At 39.3% G+C, this 19,052-nt stretch overlaps 1 protein-coding gene across 3 annotated transcripts in view; it reads left to right on the plus strand.

Moving 5' to 3' along the window:
- CACNB4 (calcium voltage-gated channel auxiliary subunit beta 4) overlaps positions 1-16,490 on the plus strand; it is a 198,185-nt gene extending 181,695 nt beyond the window's left edge. For 2 of the 3 annotated variants that reach the window (XM_060776651.2, XM_060776661.2), the window contains one exon: positions 241-16,490. In XM_060776651.2, the coding sequence (XP_060632634.1) occupies positions 241-501 (261 nt within the window). In that variant the 3' untranslated portion in view covers positions 502-16,490. The remainder of the gene's footprint in view (positions 1-240) is intronic. The other variant, XR_009631570.2, reaches the window with a different exon arrangement.
- Positions 16,491-19,052: the final 2,562 nt, after the last annotated feature.

The raw sequence follows: 19,052 nt of genomic DNA on the forward strand, positions 1-19,052 counted from the left end.
AGCCCCTTACTGGATACAGATGTTTCAGAACTGTCCACTCCCAATTTCCACAATCCTCAGACAATTTAGGAAAATATAATTCCACAAGAATATCCTAGCCAAAATGGTTTTCTTAACGAATCGCAGAAGCTTACGGGTGCTGATGGCCCTCAGAACAAGACCACAACCAATTCAAAAGGAGTAAAATGCTATTGTTTTCCTCCCCCTCCTTTTAATGCTTGAATTATTTGCTGTTTTTAGAGCCAACGTATGAGGCATAGCAACCATTCTACTGAGAACTCTCCAATTGAACGACGAAGTCTCATGACCTCTGACGAAAACTACCACAATGAAAGGGCTCGGAAGAGCAGGAACCGCTTGTCTTCCAGTTCCCAACACAGCCGAGATCACTACCCACTTGTGGAAGAAGAGTACTCCGACTCATACCAGGACTCCTACAAGCCCCATAGAAACCGAGGGTCCCCCGGAGGATATAGCCATGATGCCCGACATAGGCTTTGAATACAAGAACCTGGGGTGGGTGGGATGGTACTCATTAGTTGCCAACTTGCCATAACATAGCTAGGCCAAACAAATCATCTTGTTTTGGCAGGTGTAGCATGGTTTTACTGTGCTTACAGGCTGCTGCCATTTAAAGCTACAAACAGGGCAAAAACGTATAGATCCTGCCCTTTATGTTTAGGAAGAAATGAGTTTGCCTGGTCATGTAGGTGTGTTTCCTTTCCAGAGTAGAGTTTAATTTTCAAGCAGTCTCTTTTCTCTTCATTAGATATTATTAGACACATCAATTTGTAACTTAGGATACCTGTTGAGACGCATATAACATAATTTCCTGCACTGGAAATTCCAAATGACCAGTTCCAGTTGGAACCGATTTATAAACCAATTCCTGTTGGAATTTGGGTGAAATTGACTGGAAAGTCAACCTGAGCATGTTGCAGTCAGTTAAAAAATTAAAATGATGAATAAGAAAATTACAAAACCACTATAAGCAAAAAATAAAAATAAAATAAAAGCTAGAGTATTTGTTTACCAGAAGGTGAATTTATATATAGATACAGAGATGGTTAGAATAAATAATTTTAATGTATTTATTTCAGACTAACCAAATGTAAGCAGTCAATCGTGCCAAAAATGAATGAATGAAAGAGTTAGAAGACTTTCTGGTTGAAGTATCAATGAGGGATTGTTGTTTTTCTCCCAGCATATATGTTGCAGCAAAATTGTATTGTGTTAATAGTTTTTGCATTTGCTAATGAAAACTTAAAGCTACTTCAACTTTAAATAAACTAGGAGCAGAGACTGACCTGATACCTTAACATGTGGTGGAAGTGAACTTACCTTCTCTGCCCTGAATACACCCCTGTTGAGTCCTGTTCCCACTTGAACATGTGAAGAGGGCAAATGGGATTGTAGCTCTGCTCCCCAACTTTCATTTTTCCAGAAGAAGATGGATGGGCAGCTAGGTACCCACCACTCCTTAGGTTGTCACAGCGCAATTGGTCTTGCCTCTCCCAACATTGGATGCGCAGCCCCCCAAATTCCTGGAGAGACAGAGTTGCCTAGCCCTGCTGCATGTGCATACAACTTTGTGCATGAAGGTCCTTCTCTGGTCTCCAAGTCCCCGATTTGCATGTACAATTGTACATGTGTAGAGCCCTTTTATACTTTCCCCTGGATATGCAGGCACTAGAGAATAGCAACAGGCAGCATAAACCCTTTTACGCTCCATGCACTTGTGAATCGTTCTTGAAAATGCTTGTTTATGGGTTTTGCCTTAGCAAACTATTCTACTTTGGTTAGAGTGACAAAAGATTGAGAATCAGATTGTTGTTCTTTCTTTGACTAACAATGCTGCACATTATGAATCCTCTACATCAGGCACAACCTTCATGCTCATCATAAATCTCTAATTTGTCAAAAGAGCAATTGGCCTCTCACTCAATGAAAGAGTAGTTTATGAAGAGAGATGTGTTCCTACTAGGGCTTCAACCTGTGCATTAATATCTCTGGGAAATGTATAATCATCATTCCAACCAAAGAGTTAAGAAATGATCACTCTGTAATTTCTCAAAGACAGTGGCAGCATGATTGTGTCTAAGAAAAAAAATGCACTGCTTAGTAGACTTGGCAAGAGGAGATTATAGCCAGCTTAGGTACAACAGAAAAGATCTTTTAGCAAGTTTGCCCTCCCAGGTCTGAGTGCTTGTTTTTCCATGCAGTTTCTGCAGCATGATCAACCATTCTCAAACTCTATTGTGCTATAAAATAAGATATTTTTCCTAGTCTGACTGCATTGCACTCTCACACAGCTGAAATATTTGATGCATTCCATCCAAAGTATTACGTCTACGATATATGCATTATGGTCTGCTGCTCTGATCTAGATGCATATATATGGATGGCCTGTTTGTGTGGGGAACCTCTCTTCTTTGTGTGAATAGGAGTGTCTTCTCCATGTGAATGAATGGGGGAACCCACCCAGGTCAGGTGCTCCATAGCTGCACCCCTCTGTGAATATTTCAGAGCTACTTGGCTGGCAAAGGATTGCCAATTGTTGTGTATCTGAACATTTTAGATTCACATTGCATGCTGTCATATTTTTTAATATGGCAAGGATAATGTTTAATTTCCAAGATACTTTTTAAATAATTAAACAATAGCAGTTTATCCAATTTTAAGAAAGACTTTGATTTTGAGCACTGGAATGGTGGCAAACCTCAGTATGATCCTATTTCCATACAAGGGAGGGCTGCTTGATAGTTGTCCAACCCTTGGTTTAGAGAAAAGGAAATGGTTGGTGCAGTGCACAAGAGAGGCACATGATCAGCAAAAGGTCTTTGAAGTAACAGGCATATACAAGATACCTATAGAAAGAAGGGCTGTATGAACAGATTTGTCAATGTTGGGCAATTTTATTTTGGTACAAAGTTATTTTAAAAACCATTTTTAACAACTTTCTTTCCTTCTAGGAAACCCCTTCAGGGATAACTGAAAATGAAATTATATACTGGATAGATGATATACATATTTCTAAGGTTTTTGAGTGGAATATTTTAAAATTTTCATTTTAAAAATTGGAGACTTGAAGTATACTGAAAAAAATGAAATATTCCAAGATAACCGAAAGGCCTGAAAATTGCCATATACACACAACTGGACACATTGATTAATGGAAGAGTATCAAAGGGATACAGTTTCACACCTCTCCTGATCAATAAGGGGAACTACCATATATACTTGTGTAAGTTGAGTGCAGGTTTGGAGGCAGAAATTCTGATTTTGATATAACTGAATAAGCCAAAGGTCATTCTGCAAAGAGGAAAAAGCACTAAGCCCATCTCATTGGGGAGCACTTGCCCCATCTGCTATTGCCATTTCCCTGCCCAGGTATGCAAAAGAACCAGAAGTGGCACCACGATGGAGACAGTAGTGGGGTGATGATGGTGCTGGCATTACTTCTTTTAGTTTCTTGCAGGGTGGGCTAAGCTCTTGCTTTTTGCCATTCAGAGAAATTGGTGTTTCCTTTAAAGTTAAGATAGAGTACTTATATTGACCCATGGATAAGTTGACCCAGGTGTTTGGGGTTGATTTTTTGACTCAAATTTCTAGATTTATACATGAATATAGGGAAAGTGTGCACTTCCAAATTGTAAATGTACTTTCAGGTCTCAAAAAGTTGATGTGCCCCAAAGTGCTTCGATGACTAAATGCTCACGAGGGTATTTATATTTAATCATAAAAACCTAGGCCATGAAGTTCACTTCAACAGAGGACTCCATTTTATCTCAGAGTAAGCCAAACTAACCATGATGTAGCATTTTGTGTGGAAGTTCTTTTGGTCCTTCAGACCTGTGGTATATCCATACTGCATTGTTATAGCAGTTTGATATTAACTACCACCTATCTCTCTTACAGAGATCTGTGGTCTGTTGCTAGAGCGTCTCTGCTCAATTTCCCAGAAGCTCCCTAGTAGAGAGAATTTGAGGAACTTCACCAAATGACAAGATTTTGTAGAAATTAAAATATCAATGGATAAAGATTTGACGAAGGAAATACTTTTAAATACCAGGCAAGGAATATGTATACAAATAAAATATTTGCTAGAATGCAAGTTTCATTTACGCACATGTATAATGTTTGAGGCTGCCTGAGCCTGACATATAGACACTAGGCTTTTAACATTGTTAGTCTCATTCCATATGATTTACACTACTTTTACTATAGGCAATCACTCATGGCCGAGTATGATTGTCTTCCAAGGGTAGAGTCTTGGATTTGGGTCCATAAGTGACTGTAGAGACCTATTCTGGATCTGCATGGTCTTTCACAGCGAGGACATATATTTCCAGATAGAAGGTAGTCCCGACAAGGGTTTGCTTGATGCGCCTTCTCTTGGCACATTCCCCCCTTTCGCCCTCTGTTCGTGCCTCCTCAGAACCCATGGCACCATTAGTAACAGCTGACCTCCAGTTACAATGCTCAAGTGCCTGGGCTTCCCAGTTCTTGGTGTTTATGCCACATTTTTTTTAGGTTAGCTTTAAGCCCATCTGTAAATCTCTTTTGATGTTCACCGACATTTCTCTTGAGATTTGAAGCACACATTATCCAAACCATGCTGTCTAAAAGCAGAATCTGAAAACAGTACATTGTAATGTCTGACTATTAAACTCAGGGCATGAATCTTACCTCATGATAGAGGGCAGTATCCCTGCACAAACCCACATTTGGGGAACAAAGGTGGATCCCAAGTTTAATGGCCCTTAATATATTTGCAGCAGTCTTGGGAATGGGGCTAGGAGTAGATTTTCACCAGCAGTCAGGAAAGGTGGGAGCGGATGTAAGAAGGTTTGGAATATATTTTGAACAATTTCAATTTAGTCCAGGAAATCTGATTCTGAGCATGTTAGCTTTTCATTGTTTTTTCCTTCTTTGAAAGGTTTGCTCACATTACCTACTTTTGAAGGAAAATTGCAATCCTAAATACTATTTAGACAGTAAACCCACTGAGCACAGTGGTAGATACTTCTGAGTAAGCATGCATCGATAACTTTGAGCTCAGGGTTGGGAATCATGTTGCCCTCGAGATGTTGTGGGATCACAATTCCCAACATCCCTTACTGCTGGCTATGTTGGCAATTCTACCAACGATCTGGACGGGTGCAGGATTCACTCCCTTGATCTAAATCTATATATATTAAAATGATCTACACAGAAAATGGGAGAAGTTTTCTTATGATTGCTTGTGTCATCACATTCTATATTGCATTCTCTTCTGTAATTTATATGTTAAGTGGTCAGAGAACCTCATTTTCCTTTACATCAGTAACAACAAAATTGTTAAGGTCCTAGGAAATGGGCTATATACACAATTGAAATGTTTCGTTAGGAAAGGGTGTCTGGATTTCCTGCAGGATATGAGAAACCATGCATTTAAGACATTAAAAGAAAATATTGTCTGGAGAAATTGTTTGGAAAATTTATGTTTACTGAAGGTATTTTTGTTTTCTGTTGGACAGATGTGTATGGGTGTCACCTGTAGGAAAACATAACATTTTCCCTCATCAAACAACTCCCTTCGACAAGTCTGCTGCTAACCCTAGGACTTGTGCCTATACTGTTTAGTGTAATATTATGGAACTGGTGATTTCAATACTTTGCATATTTTGCTGCCTTATATCTAATGAATGCTTCCCCTCTCCTTACATCTTTTTATTTATTAATTTTTAAATGGCACTTTTATTGCAATCTTACATATGTCTTACATTAGCATGCCTTCTATCCACTCCAGTATGCATAAATTAAAATGGTTGCTTTAAGAATTTATCATTGTAGACTATATTCTGGCATATTTCAATGTCAATCTCTCATCAGCACTTTCAAACTATACCAATCCTGACAACTAGAAAAAAACAGCGTTTTCAAGAATGGTCGTCTGCAGACAATTGTATACCAGCTTAATAAACAAAGATATGTATTACCCTTTTGCCTGTACATACAGCGCCTTTTCTCCTCTGTTTGTGATGTTCAGCAATTAAACCCAAAAGCTTCTGACTAACTACAGTTTTCCATTTAATTCAAAATGGGAATCGATTGTTACCGAGTCTTAAACTGGCTTCATATGCAGATAGAAGGTTTGTGCATATCTCAGGTTATTAAGCCAAATACAGTGATCTGACCTGGGTGTTATATGTTTTCATTCTGTCGTATTCTGGTCACAGTGCAAAACTGAACAGATCAACTTTTGTTCATTGGCTTTTAAAGCAGGGAAACACTCAACTTGCATAGAAACAAGTTTGTGATATTCTTGTATGATAGTTGTACAAGTATAGAGGGCATTTTGTGAGCTTGATTTGTGAGATTTCCTTGTTTCTGAGATATTCCCACTTCAGGGCCACCCCGTTATCAGTTCCATATTGCACAAAGGGAAGTAATCACACAAATAAGAAATACAGTATGACCTGCTTATCCACCTGACTCAATATTCATTAACCCATGCTCCAAAAAACATTTCCCTTTGAAACTTTCAATGACTTCTTCAGGTTCTCCAGTGTGATTCTATAATATGATTCCAGCCAAGGTATAGTCAAAATATAATTATTGTCTGTGTTTTTTGGTATCCATGGTGTGTGTGTCTTGGAACATATCCCCAGCAGATGCAGTGGTCATACTGTATGATAAATGGTGTTTTCTTCTTGTTGTTTTGTTTGTTTGCTTATTTAATTTCATTTAATACCTTACCTTAATTCCAGTATGTTACTTGCTAGCACACTCTGTACAGGTTGAGTTTCCCTGATCTGAAATGCTTGGGACCAGAAGTGTTTGGGAGTATTGTTCTTGTTATTATTATGAAACACCTGTATTTGCATTATACATTCCAGATAAGGGATGTTCAACCTGTATTTTAAATCAATTGAATTTTAATTTGGTTTTATTTTAATAAATGATGAAAAAGCAGACCACAGATCAAATATACAGATTCTGGGTATAATTCAAAATTCTTGAATGAATGAGTTGTTGAAAAGCAGGTTGTTGAAAAGTGTGTGTGTGTGTGTGGGGGGGGGGGGGTGTCCTCTATTAGGAAACAACTTTCTATAAATATATTCAGACATGAGCTGTACTTTATCCTCATTTTTTAACATCAGAATAATAAAAATTGCAAGCTGGAGAGCATTCTGTGGAATCCACAGGAAAAAAGAGATATTGTCTATAGATTGCAAAACTGGAGATAGATAGATAGATAGATAGATAGATAGATAGATAGATAGATAGATAGATAGCTGGCCTTCTTCAAGGGCAACTGCGGAAATTTCTGACACTAAAAATCTCATTCCATTTGCAGGACAAAAAGGAAACCCTTTCATATTACTCCTGAAAAAAAAAAAGCAATAGCTAGCTAGATATGCCAAAATGCATTGGGTTTTGTCCAAAATAAAATAATGTTTATTGAGCACTTGGAGATGTGGCTCCTTTTTGCTGGGGAGTCAGAGCTAAAAGGTCAATAACAGATACAGGTTGATTTTGTTGTTGTTGTGTAATCTTAGAAGGGACATGCCTATAGATGTGGCAGTTGCCATGAAGAGTGTCTACTACAACATAACTGAATCTACTAGTTATATAGTTTGTGAAGGGAAAAACCTTACAAGACTACTCTTTAAAAATGGTATGGACAATTTGAAATGCCAAAACTATAGATTTCCAGGCTTGTAGGTTTTACCAGAAATTGAATATATCTCTGATTGGTGCTGTCCGGGAGGGGGGGGGGGGGACGACAAGTTGCTGCACAAGGTAATTCTGAGGTTGAAAATTGAAATTTTGGTTTACATTATGAGATCTAGAACTTGCAAACACTGCTTTTGAAGGATTGCAACTGCACGATCTTTCCACTGTGGTATGAGCACTGGATCTACTGACTAGGGGAGGCTATGAGTTTAATGACTTTATTACACTAGGCAGGCAAACAAACATTGAAACAGAGTGTCCTACTGTCAGTCTGTCTCCTCCATGCAATTAACCCATCTGTCACTGTTGATGGGAAAAACCTGTTAATAACCTACAATCTCACAACGTTCCCATCACCTATCAATGCAATGGATCCATTCCTTTCTGTGCTGTCATGCTAGCAGTAAAGTGATGTCAAGGCATGAGATGCTCCTCCTCCTCTTCTCACGGTTCCCAAGCTGTTTTCTCATTATTTTACAGTTTATTGTTATTTTTGGGTTTTTTGAAACTAAAAATGCAAAATAGCTGTAATTTTTTAAAAGAATTAGAGAACCGCAGAAATGCAAGAAGGTGAGGGGTAGGAGATTATGCAGGAATACGATTGTGGGACCACAAATTGCCAATTCAGTGCAATTGTACAAAGGAAGAGAATGTCTGCTGTCACTGATAGTAGGAATGTGTGAAATAGCAGATTTGTGTGATAGGGTCCATAGTCCCAAAAATAAGTGGTCCAAGTTCCGATAAAAGCGTTAAAATTGTCCTGTTGGGTTAGGATAAGATAATTAAGTCACAAGCATTCTCTGGGTTGCTGTGAGTTTTCCAGGCTGTATGACCATGTCCCAGAAGCATTCTCTCGTGACGTATCGCCCCCATCTATGTGAGGCAGTTTTATTGATGTACATCAATAAAACTCCCTCACCTTTTGGAGTATATTTGAGTGTATTCCTATGGGGTTGCTGATATAAGTGGTTGCACACCTCAGAGGTTGTGAGGTGTCTTGGAAACTAGGCAAAAGAGGTTTATCTATCTGTGGAATAATATCCAGGGTGGGAGAAAGAACTCTTGTCTGCTGGAGGCAAGTGTGAATATTGCAGTTGGTCACATTGATTAACACTGAATGGTCTTGCAGATTTAAAGACTGACTACTTCCTACTTGAGATAATCCTTTGTTAGGAGGTGTTAGCTGGCCCTGATGCTTCTGGAACATGCCATACAGCCCAGAAAACTCACAGCAACCCTGTGATTCCAGCCATTTAAGCCTTCGATAACACACAAGCATTCTCCTTTGTATTTTCATCCATCATTAAAATAGGAGATGAAGGTAATCTATATGTATTTATTGAGTTTCCTTTGCATTATTTACCCTGAATATGAATTATCCTTTTCCCTAGTGAGATCCAAAGACCTTTCACCAACTATACTCCACTAAATGTGTCTAATTCTCTTTAAACTACCATCTGAGCTAGAGTCTGCTTCTTCTCCTGCTATGTGCAGATCCCAGAGTCATTAACCCAGTATGTTAATTAGCAACATTTTGTAATTGGGACACACCAAGTGTGGACTTCTTACATCTTTTGTGTGTTTGGCCAGAATGACTGCTGCACCATTGGACATAATCTACACTTTCTACTTCGATTTTATGCTGCTTCCCAGTGGAGCATTTTACAATACTTTTTATGCCTTGATTATATGTACTGCATATTAATCTGCATGAAGGAGAAGGCATTAGGAAAAGCATTTCTTACAAGTTTTACAAGTTTTATGTCTTCATTAAAGTAATAATTGCCAAGAATACAAAATAATAACAATAATCTATAAATCTAGACTACAATGCTCTTGATCATTATTCTCTGGGGCATTATTAGTCGCCTTCGGGCTGAGAGGGGCGGTCAATAAATGCAAGAAATAAATAAATAAATAATAAATTATTGACCAGACCATTTAACTGCTTGAAGATATGTGCATTTTAGGATACAATGACACTTAACATGTTTGCCCTTGTAAACAAAATAGAGTGTTTAGTATTTAAGAAAGAATATAATTTATTTTATAGCTCCCCCCTTTTCCCCCCCTACACCCTCCTTCTTTTGTGTGTGTGTGTATGACAGGAGCGACTTGAGAAACTGCAAGTCGCTTCTGGTGTGAGAAGTGACACAGTTTCCATTGGTGATCTAATGGAAAGGAGACAGTCCATATTGAGGAAATGTAGTGCAAAAATACCTTTACTTACTGGCACTGAGAACATACTCTTTACCTGAAGATGTGTCTTTCATGTTTTTTTTAGAAAGAAGTTGTTAAATGCTGGCACCATTTTCAGTGTTACTTGATGGTTCTGGCCTTTCAGAGGCCTACACACACACACAAACTAGCCAATATAAACTTGTAATAGCTTTCTAGATTTCCATCCATAATAGGGAAGAACACAGTCAATGAAAAGTTTCATGCTGGCATATTATGGGCAGAGAAATCTCACCTCTTATGCCTTAGCCCAGCATTTCCATTTGAATTGAAATTAGAGTTGTGAATGTGTAACACTAGGTATAGTGGTCAAAAATAAGGCAATACCTATATGGAATTCATGTTCCATGTAGTGCCTTGATGTAGTGCATCATTCTATCTCCTTGAATAAACTAGGTTGAGTGTGGAAGGGTCAACATGTCTTATCTACATTTTCTGTCCATGGGGGACTGAATTCATAAAAATATCAGATCACAGCAAAGGTTTATTTTGTCAAATATTCTATCTATCAATTCTATCTATACAGGGTCCAACTAGTTGCCTGTGGCAGAACATAGAATAATGGAATCTTAAGAGTTGGAAGAGACTGTATGGGCCATCTAGTCCAGCCCCCTGCCATGCAGGAAAAGCACATCCAAAGCAGAAGAAGCACCATAAAATCATAGAATCATAGAGTTGGAAGAGACCTCGTGGGCCATCTGGTCCAACCCCCTGCTGAGAAGCAGGAACATTGCATTCAAAGCGCCCCTGACAGATGACCAATCAGCCTCTGTTTAAAAGCCATGACTTCCCTCAGCCTTTGATGCAGCCCAAAACCCCATTAGCCTTTTAAGCAGTTTCATCGCATTTTTGGCTCATGTTCAACTTGTTGTCCACAAATACTCCAAGATCTTTTTCACACAGAATATTGTTGAGCTAGGCATCACCCATCCTGTATCTTTGCATTATGTTTTTTTCTGCCTACATGTAATATCTTAAATTTCTTCTTGTTCAGATTCATTTTGTTAGTTTTGGCCCAAATCTCTAATTTGCTGAGGTCATTTGGAATTCTGATCCTGTTTTCTACATTGTAACTACATTGTCCATCTTGTGCTTCCCAGCAATGGGCAGATGTAAGAAGATGTTAAAAAAGAGGCGCCCATTTGAAATTGCTACATCTCTTTAACCACAAACTGCTCATGAATAAAACCCTCACAACACGAAAGGGTGGAGCGTAGAGTTTCAAATGATTGCTAGATGCCTCTCCCAGAGCACTAACAGTCCCTAGACTCAGCCATTTTCAAGATGACCCCACAACTTAAGACCTGATTTGTTTCTGGCTCAAAGTGGTTAGTAAAACTAGAGAGCTTGATAACTCATTAAACCATTTCGAACTTTCTGTGTAATGGTAACATGTTGCAATTGTAAAATATATTGCTTTGAAATTGGGTCCATCATTTTGAAACACCTTGTATATTGCCTATAATACTAGGGTATGTCATCCAAACTAAAGAAGAGCCCTCCATTTAAAATTGGACTTACATTTTTCATTTTTTAAAATTACTGATCCACTCTCCATAAAAGCCTACATGTAATGTGTGTACAACAGGGTTGGGGGTTATTTCTAATTCCTAGCAATCCTACCCAAGATGCCAAGGGTGAGGATGTTGTTCAGTCCGGCAACATTTGGAGAGCCACAGTGTTAAGGATTTAGATAAGAGCATGAGGTTTGTCAAATCCTGGTAGGCACATGAAGTGTGCTCTGGCAAGCAACCTCTGAGGATGCTTGCCAGAGATGCAGGCAAAACGTCAGGAGAGAATGCTTCTAGAACATGGCCAGATAGCCCAAAAACCTACAACAACCCAGTGATTCTGGGCATGAAAGCCTTCAACAATACAACTAAACCCCTTTCACACTCTTGGTAAAAGCCTAGCTACTTCCTCACTAAATATATTTGGTTCGTTTCTGAATTGTGGTTTCTAATTTATTACAATCTTTAATCAGTGATATTTGTGCAAGGGAGATTCTTAAATAAGTGTAGTGTCATAAGATAGGACCTGTCCCAATAATCCATGGTGAGAATTATTAGCATAAGACTTATTACCTATGTTGCATGTTACCTACTTTTGTTGCATGCTACCTGCCTCTTGCCCCATTGTATCAGTATGACATATCTGACCAGACAATCTTCCATGCTTCTCCATACTTAGAAATAAAGGACAATTGTCTTGGGGACTACTGTCTCTATTTTTTGCTATAGTATTTTCCCACCATAATTTCTTGTTGGACCAGTGTAAGATTTGCAGCAGTCCTTAAACTTAGCTGAGTCACAATGTTTCTAGTAAACTTTAAATTTCTGTGTTTTTAGTAATTTTTCATCCACAATCAGATCATGTTGCCTCATCCACAATCTATTTAATGCCAAATTACTTGAATTTGTGTGTGTGTGTGTCAGGAGCGACTTGAGAAACTGCTAGTCACATCTGATGTGAGAGAATTGGCCATCTGCAAGGACGTTGCCCAGGGGATGCCTGGATGTTTCGCCATGTTGTGGGAGGCTTCTCTCATGTCCCTGTATGAGAAGCTGGAGCTGACAGATGGGAGCTCACCCCGCTCCCCAGATTCGAACCGCCAACCTTTTGGTCAGCGGTCCTGTCTGTACAATGGTTTAACCCATTGCGCCACTGAGGGCTCCATTACTTGAAATAAAACCAGGCCATTCTTCTATCCTCAGTCTGTTGACCACACTCCAAAAAGACAGCTCTAAGCAATGAAACTGGGTTTACTGATTCCTGAGTATAAATATTCTGCCACCTCCTACATGTGACAACAACAGACGTTTGCTTGCCCAGAGCCCTTGGTCAGAGTCTCCCTGGGTCAATCCCACTGAGATGTTTACAGTGCAAATCTTCAAATGTATGTCCCACTCAGTTCAATGGGATGCATTCCTTACATAAATGTATTGCTAACTGAACAGCACAAAACAAATGCAAATACCGTTAATCCTTAGCAGCATGATAGACTGGGCTATTAAAAGCAAACGGCATATATTATTTGTTAAACCATAGGTTAATTATGAGTCATATGGCAACTACTAATGTAATCATTTGTTTGTGGAGGTTTTTTACTTAATTTTTTTAACGTGTCAGAAGCGACTTGAGAAACTGTAAGTCGCTTCTGATGTGAGAGAATTGATGGGTTGCCCAGGGGACATCCGGATTTGTTACCATCCTGTGGGAGGCTTCTTTCATGTCCCCGCATGGGAAGATGGAGCTGACAGACAGTAGCTCACCTTGTCTTGTGGACTCGAACCGCCAACCTTCAGGTCAGCAGTTCAACCGGCACAAGAATTTAACCCATTGTACTACTGTGGCTCCTTAATGAAATACACATTTTTTTTTGTAAAAGGGCATTTAACATGGCGGCACCCATTAGATATGTCCATATTATATTCCATAAAGCTGGAATCCTATCTTAACAAGAGCATGGTGGTTTGAATACACACCAAAATCCCCTAACCTGTCATTTGAGGCCATATTTTAAATCATTTAAACCAACCCAAATAACTTACAATATTCCAGAGATTATAATATGACAACAGCGCCTCTAAAATTAAAATGTTGTGTTTTAGCAGATTGATTAAAATCAGCATAAATGAGTGTGGGCTGATGTAACATTGAAGGGAGTACATGCCCATGGTTCGAATAGGAAATAGGAAATCTCCCTATTGGCCTTCTGCAGGTAACATTTTGTTCTCTCCAGGGGTGACCAGGCATGTTCATAATCTGAATGTCTTAGACAACAATACTCTAAACCATTTGTGGCCTTGGACTGAGTTCAGCAAACAACTGACAACTAGGGCAGGTCTTTTTGTAGTGAAGAAACGTGTTCCTAGTATTGTGTTACCAGTAATATGCCTAGCTACTGAATTTTGTAACAGAGGAAGCTTTTGGATTCTCTCAAAGATGGGTGTACATAGAGGGCATGCCAACAGACAAGTCCTGAAAGTGTAGCTGGCCCACTAAACATAATTGTACAAGCATCCACCATCCACCATCATCACCAATCTAGAGATCATATAGGGTCAAATAGCACTCTTAACATCTGCTTTTTTGAGAAGTACAAACACTTTCTGGACAAGATGAATCCCAATTCCCATGCCAGCCCTTCCATCTTAAGAGGATTTAATTTCAGCAGCCCTCACCCAAGCAACTATTCAGTAGTAACCTAGGCAGTATCTGATGTCCTTAAAATAATATAATTTAATTTATTACAAGAAAAGCTTCTTGGTCCAAAAAAGTGGTGTGTCAGTGGATACAAAAATACCTAAATGAATGAATTTGGGCAAAGGGCTGTAGTTGCTGTTTAGTATGGAATGTATGTAGTTAGGAATAACTAAGGCACTATTTTTTCCAATTTGTGAAATATTTTCAGATAACGAGTATTGAAAAAAATGTCCTCTTTGCATCTGTTCCTTTTATCGAAAGGAAGTATTTTAGATGATGTGAAGGGGGGGGGGGGGAGAGAGGAAACTTATGCAGATGAATTTGTCATTCTTTGTCATTTATTACCTACTGTTTTTGAAACCGTAGTGAAGAGGATTATTACCATGAAAATTATTTGCATTAAACTGGTTTTAATAGTTGTGCCTTTTAAAAAAAGCACATGTTTCACTAGAAATTCCTAACAGTGGGTTTTCTCATTGTAATGTTTGGAGGACGGGTCGAGGAATATTCTGCCCTCTGCTGAAGTTTTGCTACTGAAAATGGTTCCATTGAAACTACTTTTTGAGTTAATGTTACACCCAACAGGAAATAATTTTGGACTCTATCCCTAAGAGATTTCAAAAGTATATATTACATGCCTTATTCAACACTTGCTGAAAGCTGTTTTTAAAAACAGCAACTCATTGCCAAAATAGCCCTTTGTTGTTTATTGTATTCTGCATCAGCACTTGAAAAATCAAATCATAGCAAAATGCTATATTGTATAGTACAAAATAGAATATATATATATATTTTGCCAAATAATATGAAACAGAGCAAGAGAAAAGCACATTTGCAATAGCACAACATTGCTATCTGATTGTTAGATTTGGCATTATGTGAAAAATGTTACTATAATCATATCAGGAATACTGCATTTTCCATTACATTAACTTGCTGCTTAAGACTTCTTCAGCAACTCATTTCAGAACAGTGTAATTTGTACCTGAAACTTGATTTGCCATGGAAGTGTTTTTCATGAACTCTGTGCAAGTTAATTTGTTGAACATGAATGAGCTTGATATACATTCTCTTTCTTACTTACTTCTCCCCAGTTTGTACAGAATTACAAAGGGAACTCTTGTTGTTACCCTGGTATAAAGAATATGCTAGGGGTGCATCCATAGCTCAAAGTTGTGCATCTTCAGTAAAACAGCTAATGGGGTTATCACACTGCTATTAAAAAAGTTTCATTTTTGAAGTGTAACAATTGCTGAATGTTTCAAACTTGGAGAAAATTCCATGTAAAAATACTGGCTACCAACAGCTCAGTCCTCAAATATAGGGCCAACTTTGGGCAGAAAATGTTGTTGTGGTCCATAGTAAAGTCAGATGTGGACTATGGATGTTCATGCAGGGTAGACGACCTGACACCCTCCAGTAGTTTCAATAGCGCTCTGTGTGCATTTACACGGAAGAATCAATGCAGTCTGACACCACTTTAGCTGCCATGGCTATGGAATCATGGAAGTTGTTGTTTTACAAGGTCTTTAGTCATCTCTGCCAAAAAGTGCTGGTTTCTCACCAAACTACAACTCGCAGGATTCCATAGCATTCATCCATAGAAGTTAAAGTGGTGTCAAACTGCATTAATAGATGCAAACTCTGATGAGATTCAGATACCTCAACCAATGCTCATGGCTGATGAAACTAGTAGACTATTGACAACACAGACTATCAGTTTACCTGCCACTATTGGAATTGGATCTGAAGCTGTGTCTGGAATGCTGGTCACATACCCAAAGCATCTGAAATGGGAATCTGTTGTTGCAGAATATTGTGATATGAACCGGTATGTAAATCATAAGCTCCACAAATCAGTCTGTTACCAGATCTCTCTCCATAGCGCCAAGTTTATTGCCAACTTACTTCCCTGGGCATAGGACTCTCCCGTCAGCGGGACCCATTTTGGGCATGACTGCCTTTGCAAAACCAAAACAATGGATGTTTTCTATTTAGTCTTTTTTTTCCTTTTTTTGCTGATTTACCCCTTCCTCTTTTTACTTCTATAGATACCGTATGTGTAGCATTCTACAGGCATGCTGGGTAAAAAAAATATACTATGCAAATGTGTACAGTGTTGCATGTTTTGCTATCTCTCTGCTTTTAGTGGCTTTCAAGGAAAACAAAAGTGATGTTATTTTTGTGAGCCCAAAACATCTAACAGAAGAAAATGCAGACTGCATGCTTACAGTATCCTGATTTCTATGGATTTGTTTTATGGAATTTAGATGTATTAAAACTGCATTACCAACATTTTTCTACAATAAACAAAACAAAACATCTACTCTGTCTCCATAACTCTTGAATTTCTATGACTGATGTAACAATCACTTAAAAATATGAATAATTTTTTTTTGCATGTCAGGAGCGACTTGAGAAACTGCAAGTCGCTTCTGGTGTGAGACAATTGGCCATCCGCAAGGATGTAGCCCGGTGGACGCCTGGATGTTTTGATATTTTACCATCCTTGTAGCAGGCTTCTTTCATGTCCCCACATGGAGAGCTAGAACTGACAGAAGGAGCTCATCTGCACTCCCCCCGGATTCAAACCTCCGACCTATCAGTCTTTAGTCCTGCCGGCACTAAAGATACATTTCAACATCACAGCCATTCTAAAAGTAGCAATTTTTTTGTTAGAATTCATGATTGTACAGAACTCTTTTGCAAACTGTAAAAGCAATAATTTTCATTTGCAATCTAAGTTTATTTATTTATTTATTCTATTTGTATCCTGCCTTTCTCTACCCCAAAGGGGACTCATGGCAGCTTTACATATGGCAACAGTTCAATGGCTTTGGACAACAAACAGAATACACTTAAAAATTAAAATTAAATGCACAAACATATAAAACATTGCATTCACTGTTAAAATCATGCCATCCTCATTCATAATCCGGGGCCATTCCAATGATCAATTTCAAGGCTATTATTGCGCTATAGATTAATCTCAGGCTTGACCTCAGAGCCAGGTTTTCACTTTCCTTCTGAAGGCCAGGAGTGAGGGAACTGCTCTAATATCACTGGGACAGGAGTTCCACAGATCAATGACCACCACTGAGAAGGCCCTGTCTCTCATCCCCACCAGACACGCCTGTGATGGAGGCGGGACCGAGAGCAGGGCCTCCCCAGACGAACTTAATCTCTGAGGTGGTTCATAGGAGGAGATACATTCAGTTATCACTCTACATAAAGGCAGCATAATATACATTTCTTTCAGACAGTAACTTTTAACAGTACTTAGGTCTCATCATACGCTGTAAGAAGAGCAGTGGTAGGATGATGGCCTTGGATGGCAATACCATCTTCCCACTGTTCAGTGGAACCCCCGGTGGCATAGTCGGTTAAACCCTTGTGCCAGCAGGACTGAAGACCGACAGGTTGCAGGTTCGAATCTGGAAAAAAGCGCAGATGAGCTTCCTCTATCAGCTCCAGCTCCTCATGTGGAGACATGAAAGAAGCCTCCCACAAGGATGGTAACACATCAAAAAACATCCGGGCGTCCCCTGGGCACATCCTTGCAGACGGCCAATTCTCTCACAGCAGAAGCAACTTGCAGTTTCTCAAGTTGCTCCTGACATAATAAAAAAATCTGTTCTGTGACAGAAGAAATCAACCTCTCATTATATTTATTCATTACACCTCTGCCCTTGACTGATTTTGGAACAGGGAAAAAAAAGTCACATCACATCACTTGAAATGGTTTGGGAAAGATCATGTAAAAGTCTGCCAGGCTCGAAGTTGAAGATCTAAGAAGCAGAAACACAGAGAGGCTTTGCTTATTTCCATAGTCATTGCACAAGTGCTCTGCCGTAATTCACAAACTGACAGCAAGAGGAACATTTTTCAGGGTGGTAATGCCTTCCGTATGTAATCTTCCCATGTTCCCCCACTTCTCAACTTTTCATTCCAGAGAAAATCAACCAAAGGAAGGAAAATGGACAGCTACATGGTGACCTTTCATTTGGTCGCAGTATGAGCTGTCTATCTGGAGTAATGCCAACGGGGATTACCCCGCTGGGAATTGAAATAATAAATACGAATGTGTGACTCATTGCAATGCAGATGAGGAAATTCCCTTTGTCACGGTGAAGATTTGGGAAGGGAAAAGCTGCATCTGGTGAAATGCTGCCTCCAGTCTAATCCTGAGTAAACATCCATGAGGCATGCCATAGAAAATCTGGCTGAGTCGGGACAATTAGAATCGCAATGGCTAGCAAACCTTCAGCTAGCAGTCAGAATCAAGACACAAAATGACAGCAGAGCTCTGAAATGACATGGGTACAGCAACAAATCACAATCTAATATCTTGCCTCATGCCGCCCACCATTCCTCCCTTTCCCACATCACAGATATTAATTCTCTGTCAATATGCTTAGTAGTGCATTATCCTCTATTCTATTATTTTATTGTATGAATAACTAACCTATATACATGCTGTTGAAGCCCCCAGTGGTGCAGTGGGTTAAACCGCTGAGCTGCTCAACCTGCTGACCAAAAGGTTGCAGGTACGAATTGGGAGAACTGTGTGAGATCCAGCTTCTGCCAACCTAGCAGTTTGAAAATCTGCAAATGTGAGCAGTTCAATAGGTACTGCTCTGGTGGGAAGGTAACGGCGCTCCATGCAGTCACATGACCTTGGAGGTGTCTATGGACAATGCTGGCTCTTTGGCTTAGAAATGGAGATGAGCACCAACCCCCAGAGTTGGACATGACTGGACTTAATGTTACCTTTACCTATACATGCTGTTGCTCAGGTGTTGGAGGGGCTGCTTCTTCTTTCTCTTTCTCTCCCCTCGTGTCCCTTTCCTTTCCTTTCTTTTTCTCCTCATTCTTTCTTTCCCCCC

The sequence above is a fragment of the Anolis sagrei genome, chromosome 1 (genome assembly GCF_037176765.1).
Source record: "Anolis sagrei isolate rAnoSag1 chromosome 1, rAnoSag1.mat, whole genome shotgun sequence".
Classification (NCBI taxonomy): Eukaryota; Metazoa; Chordata; class Lepidosauria; order Squamata; family Dactyloidae; genus Anolis; species Anolis sagrei.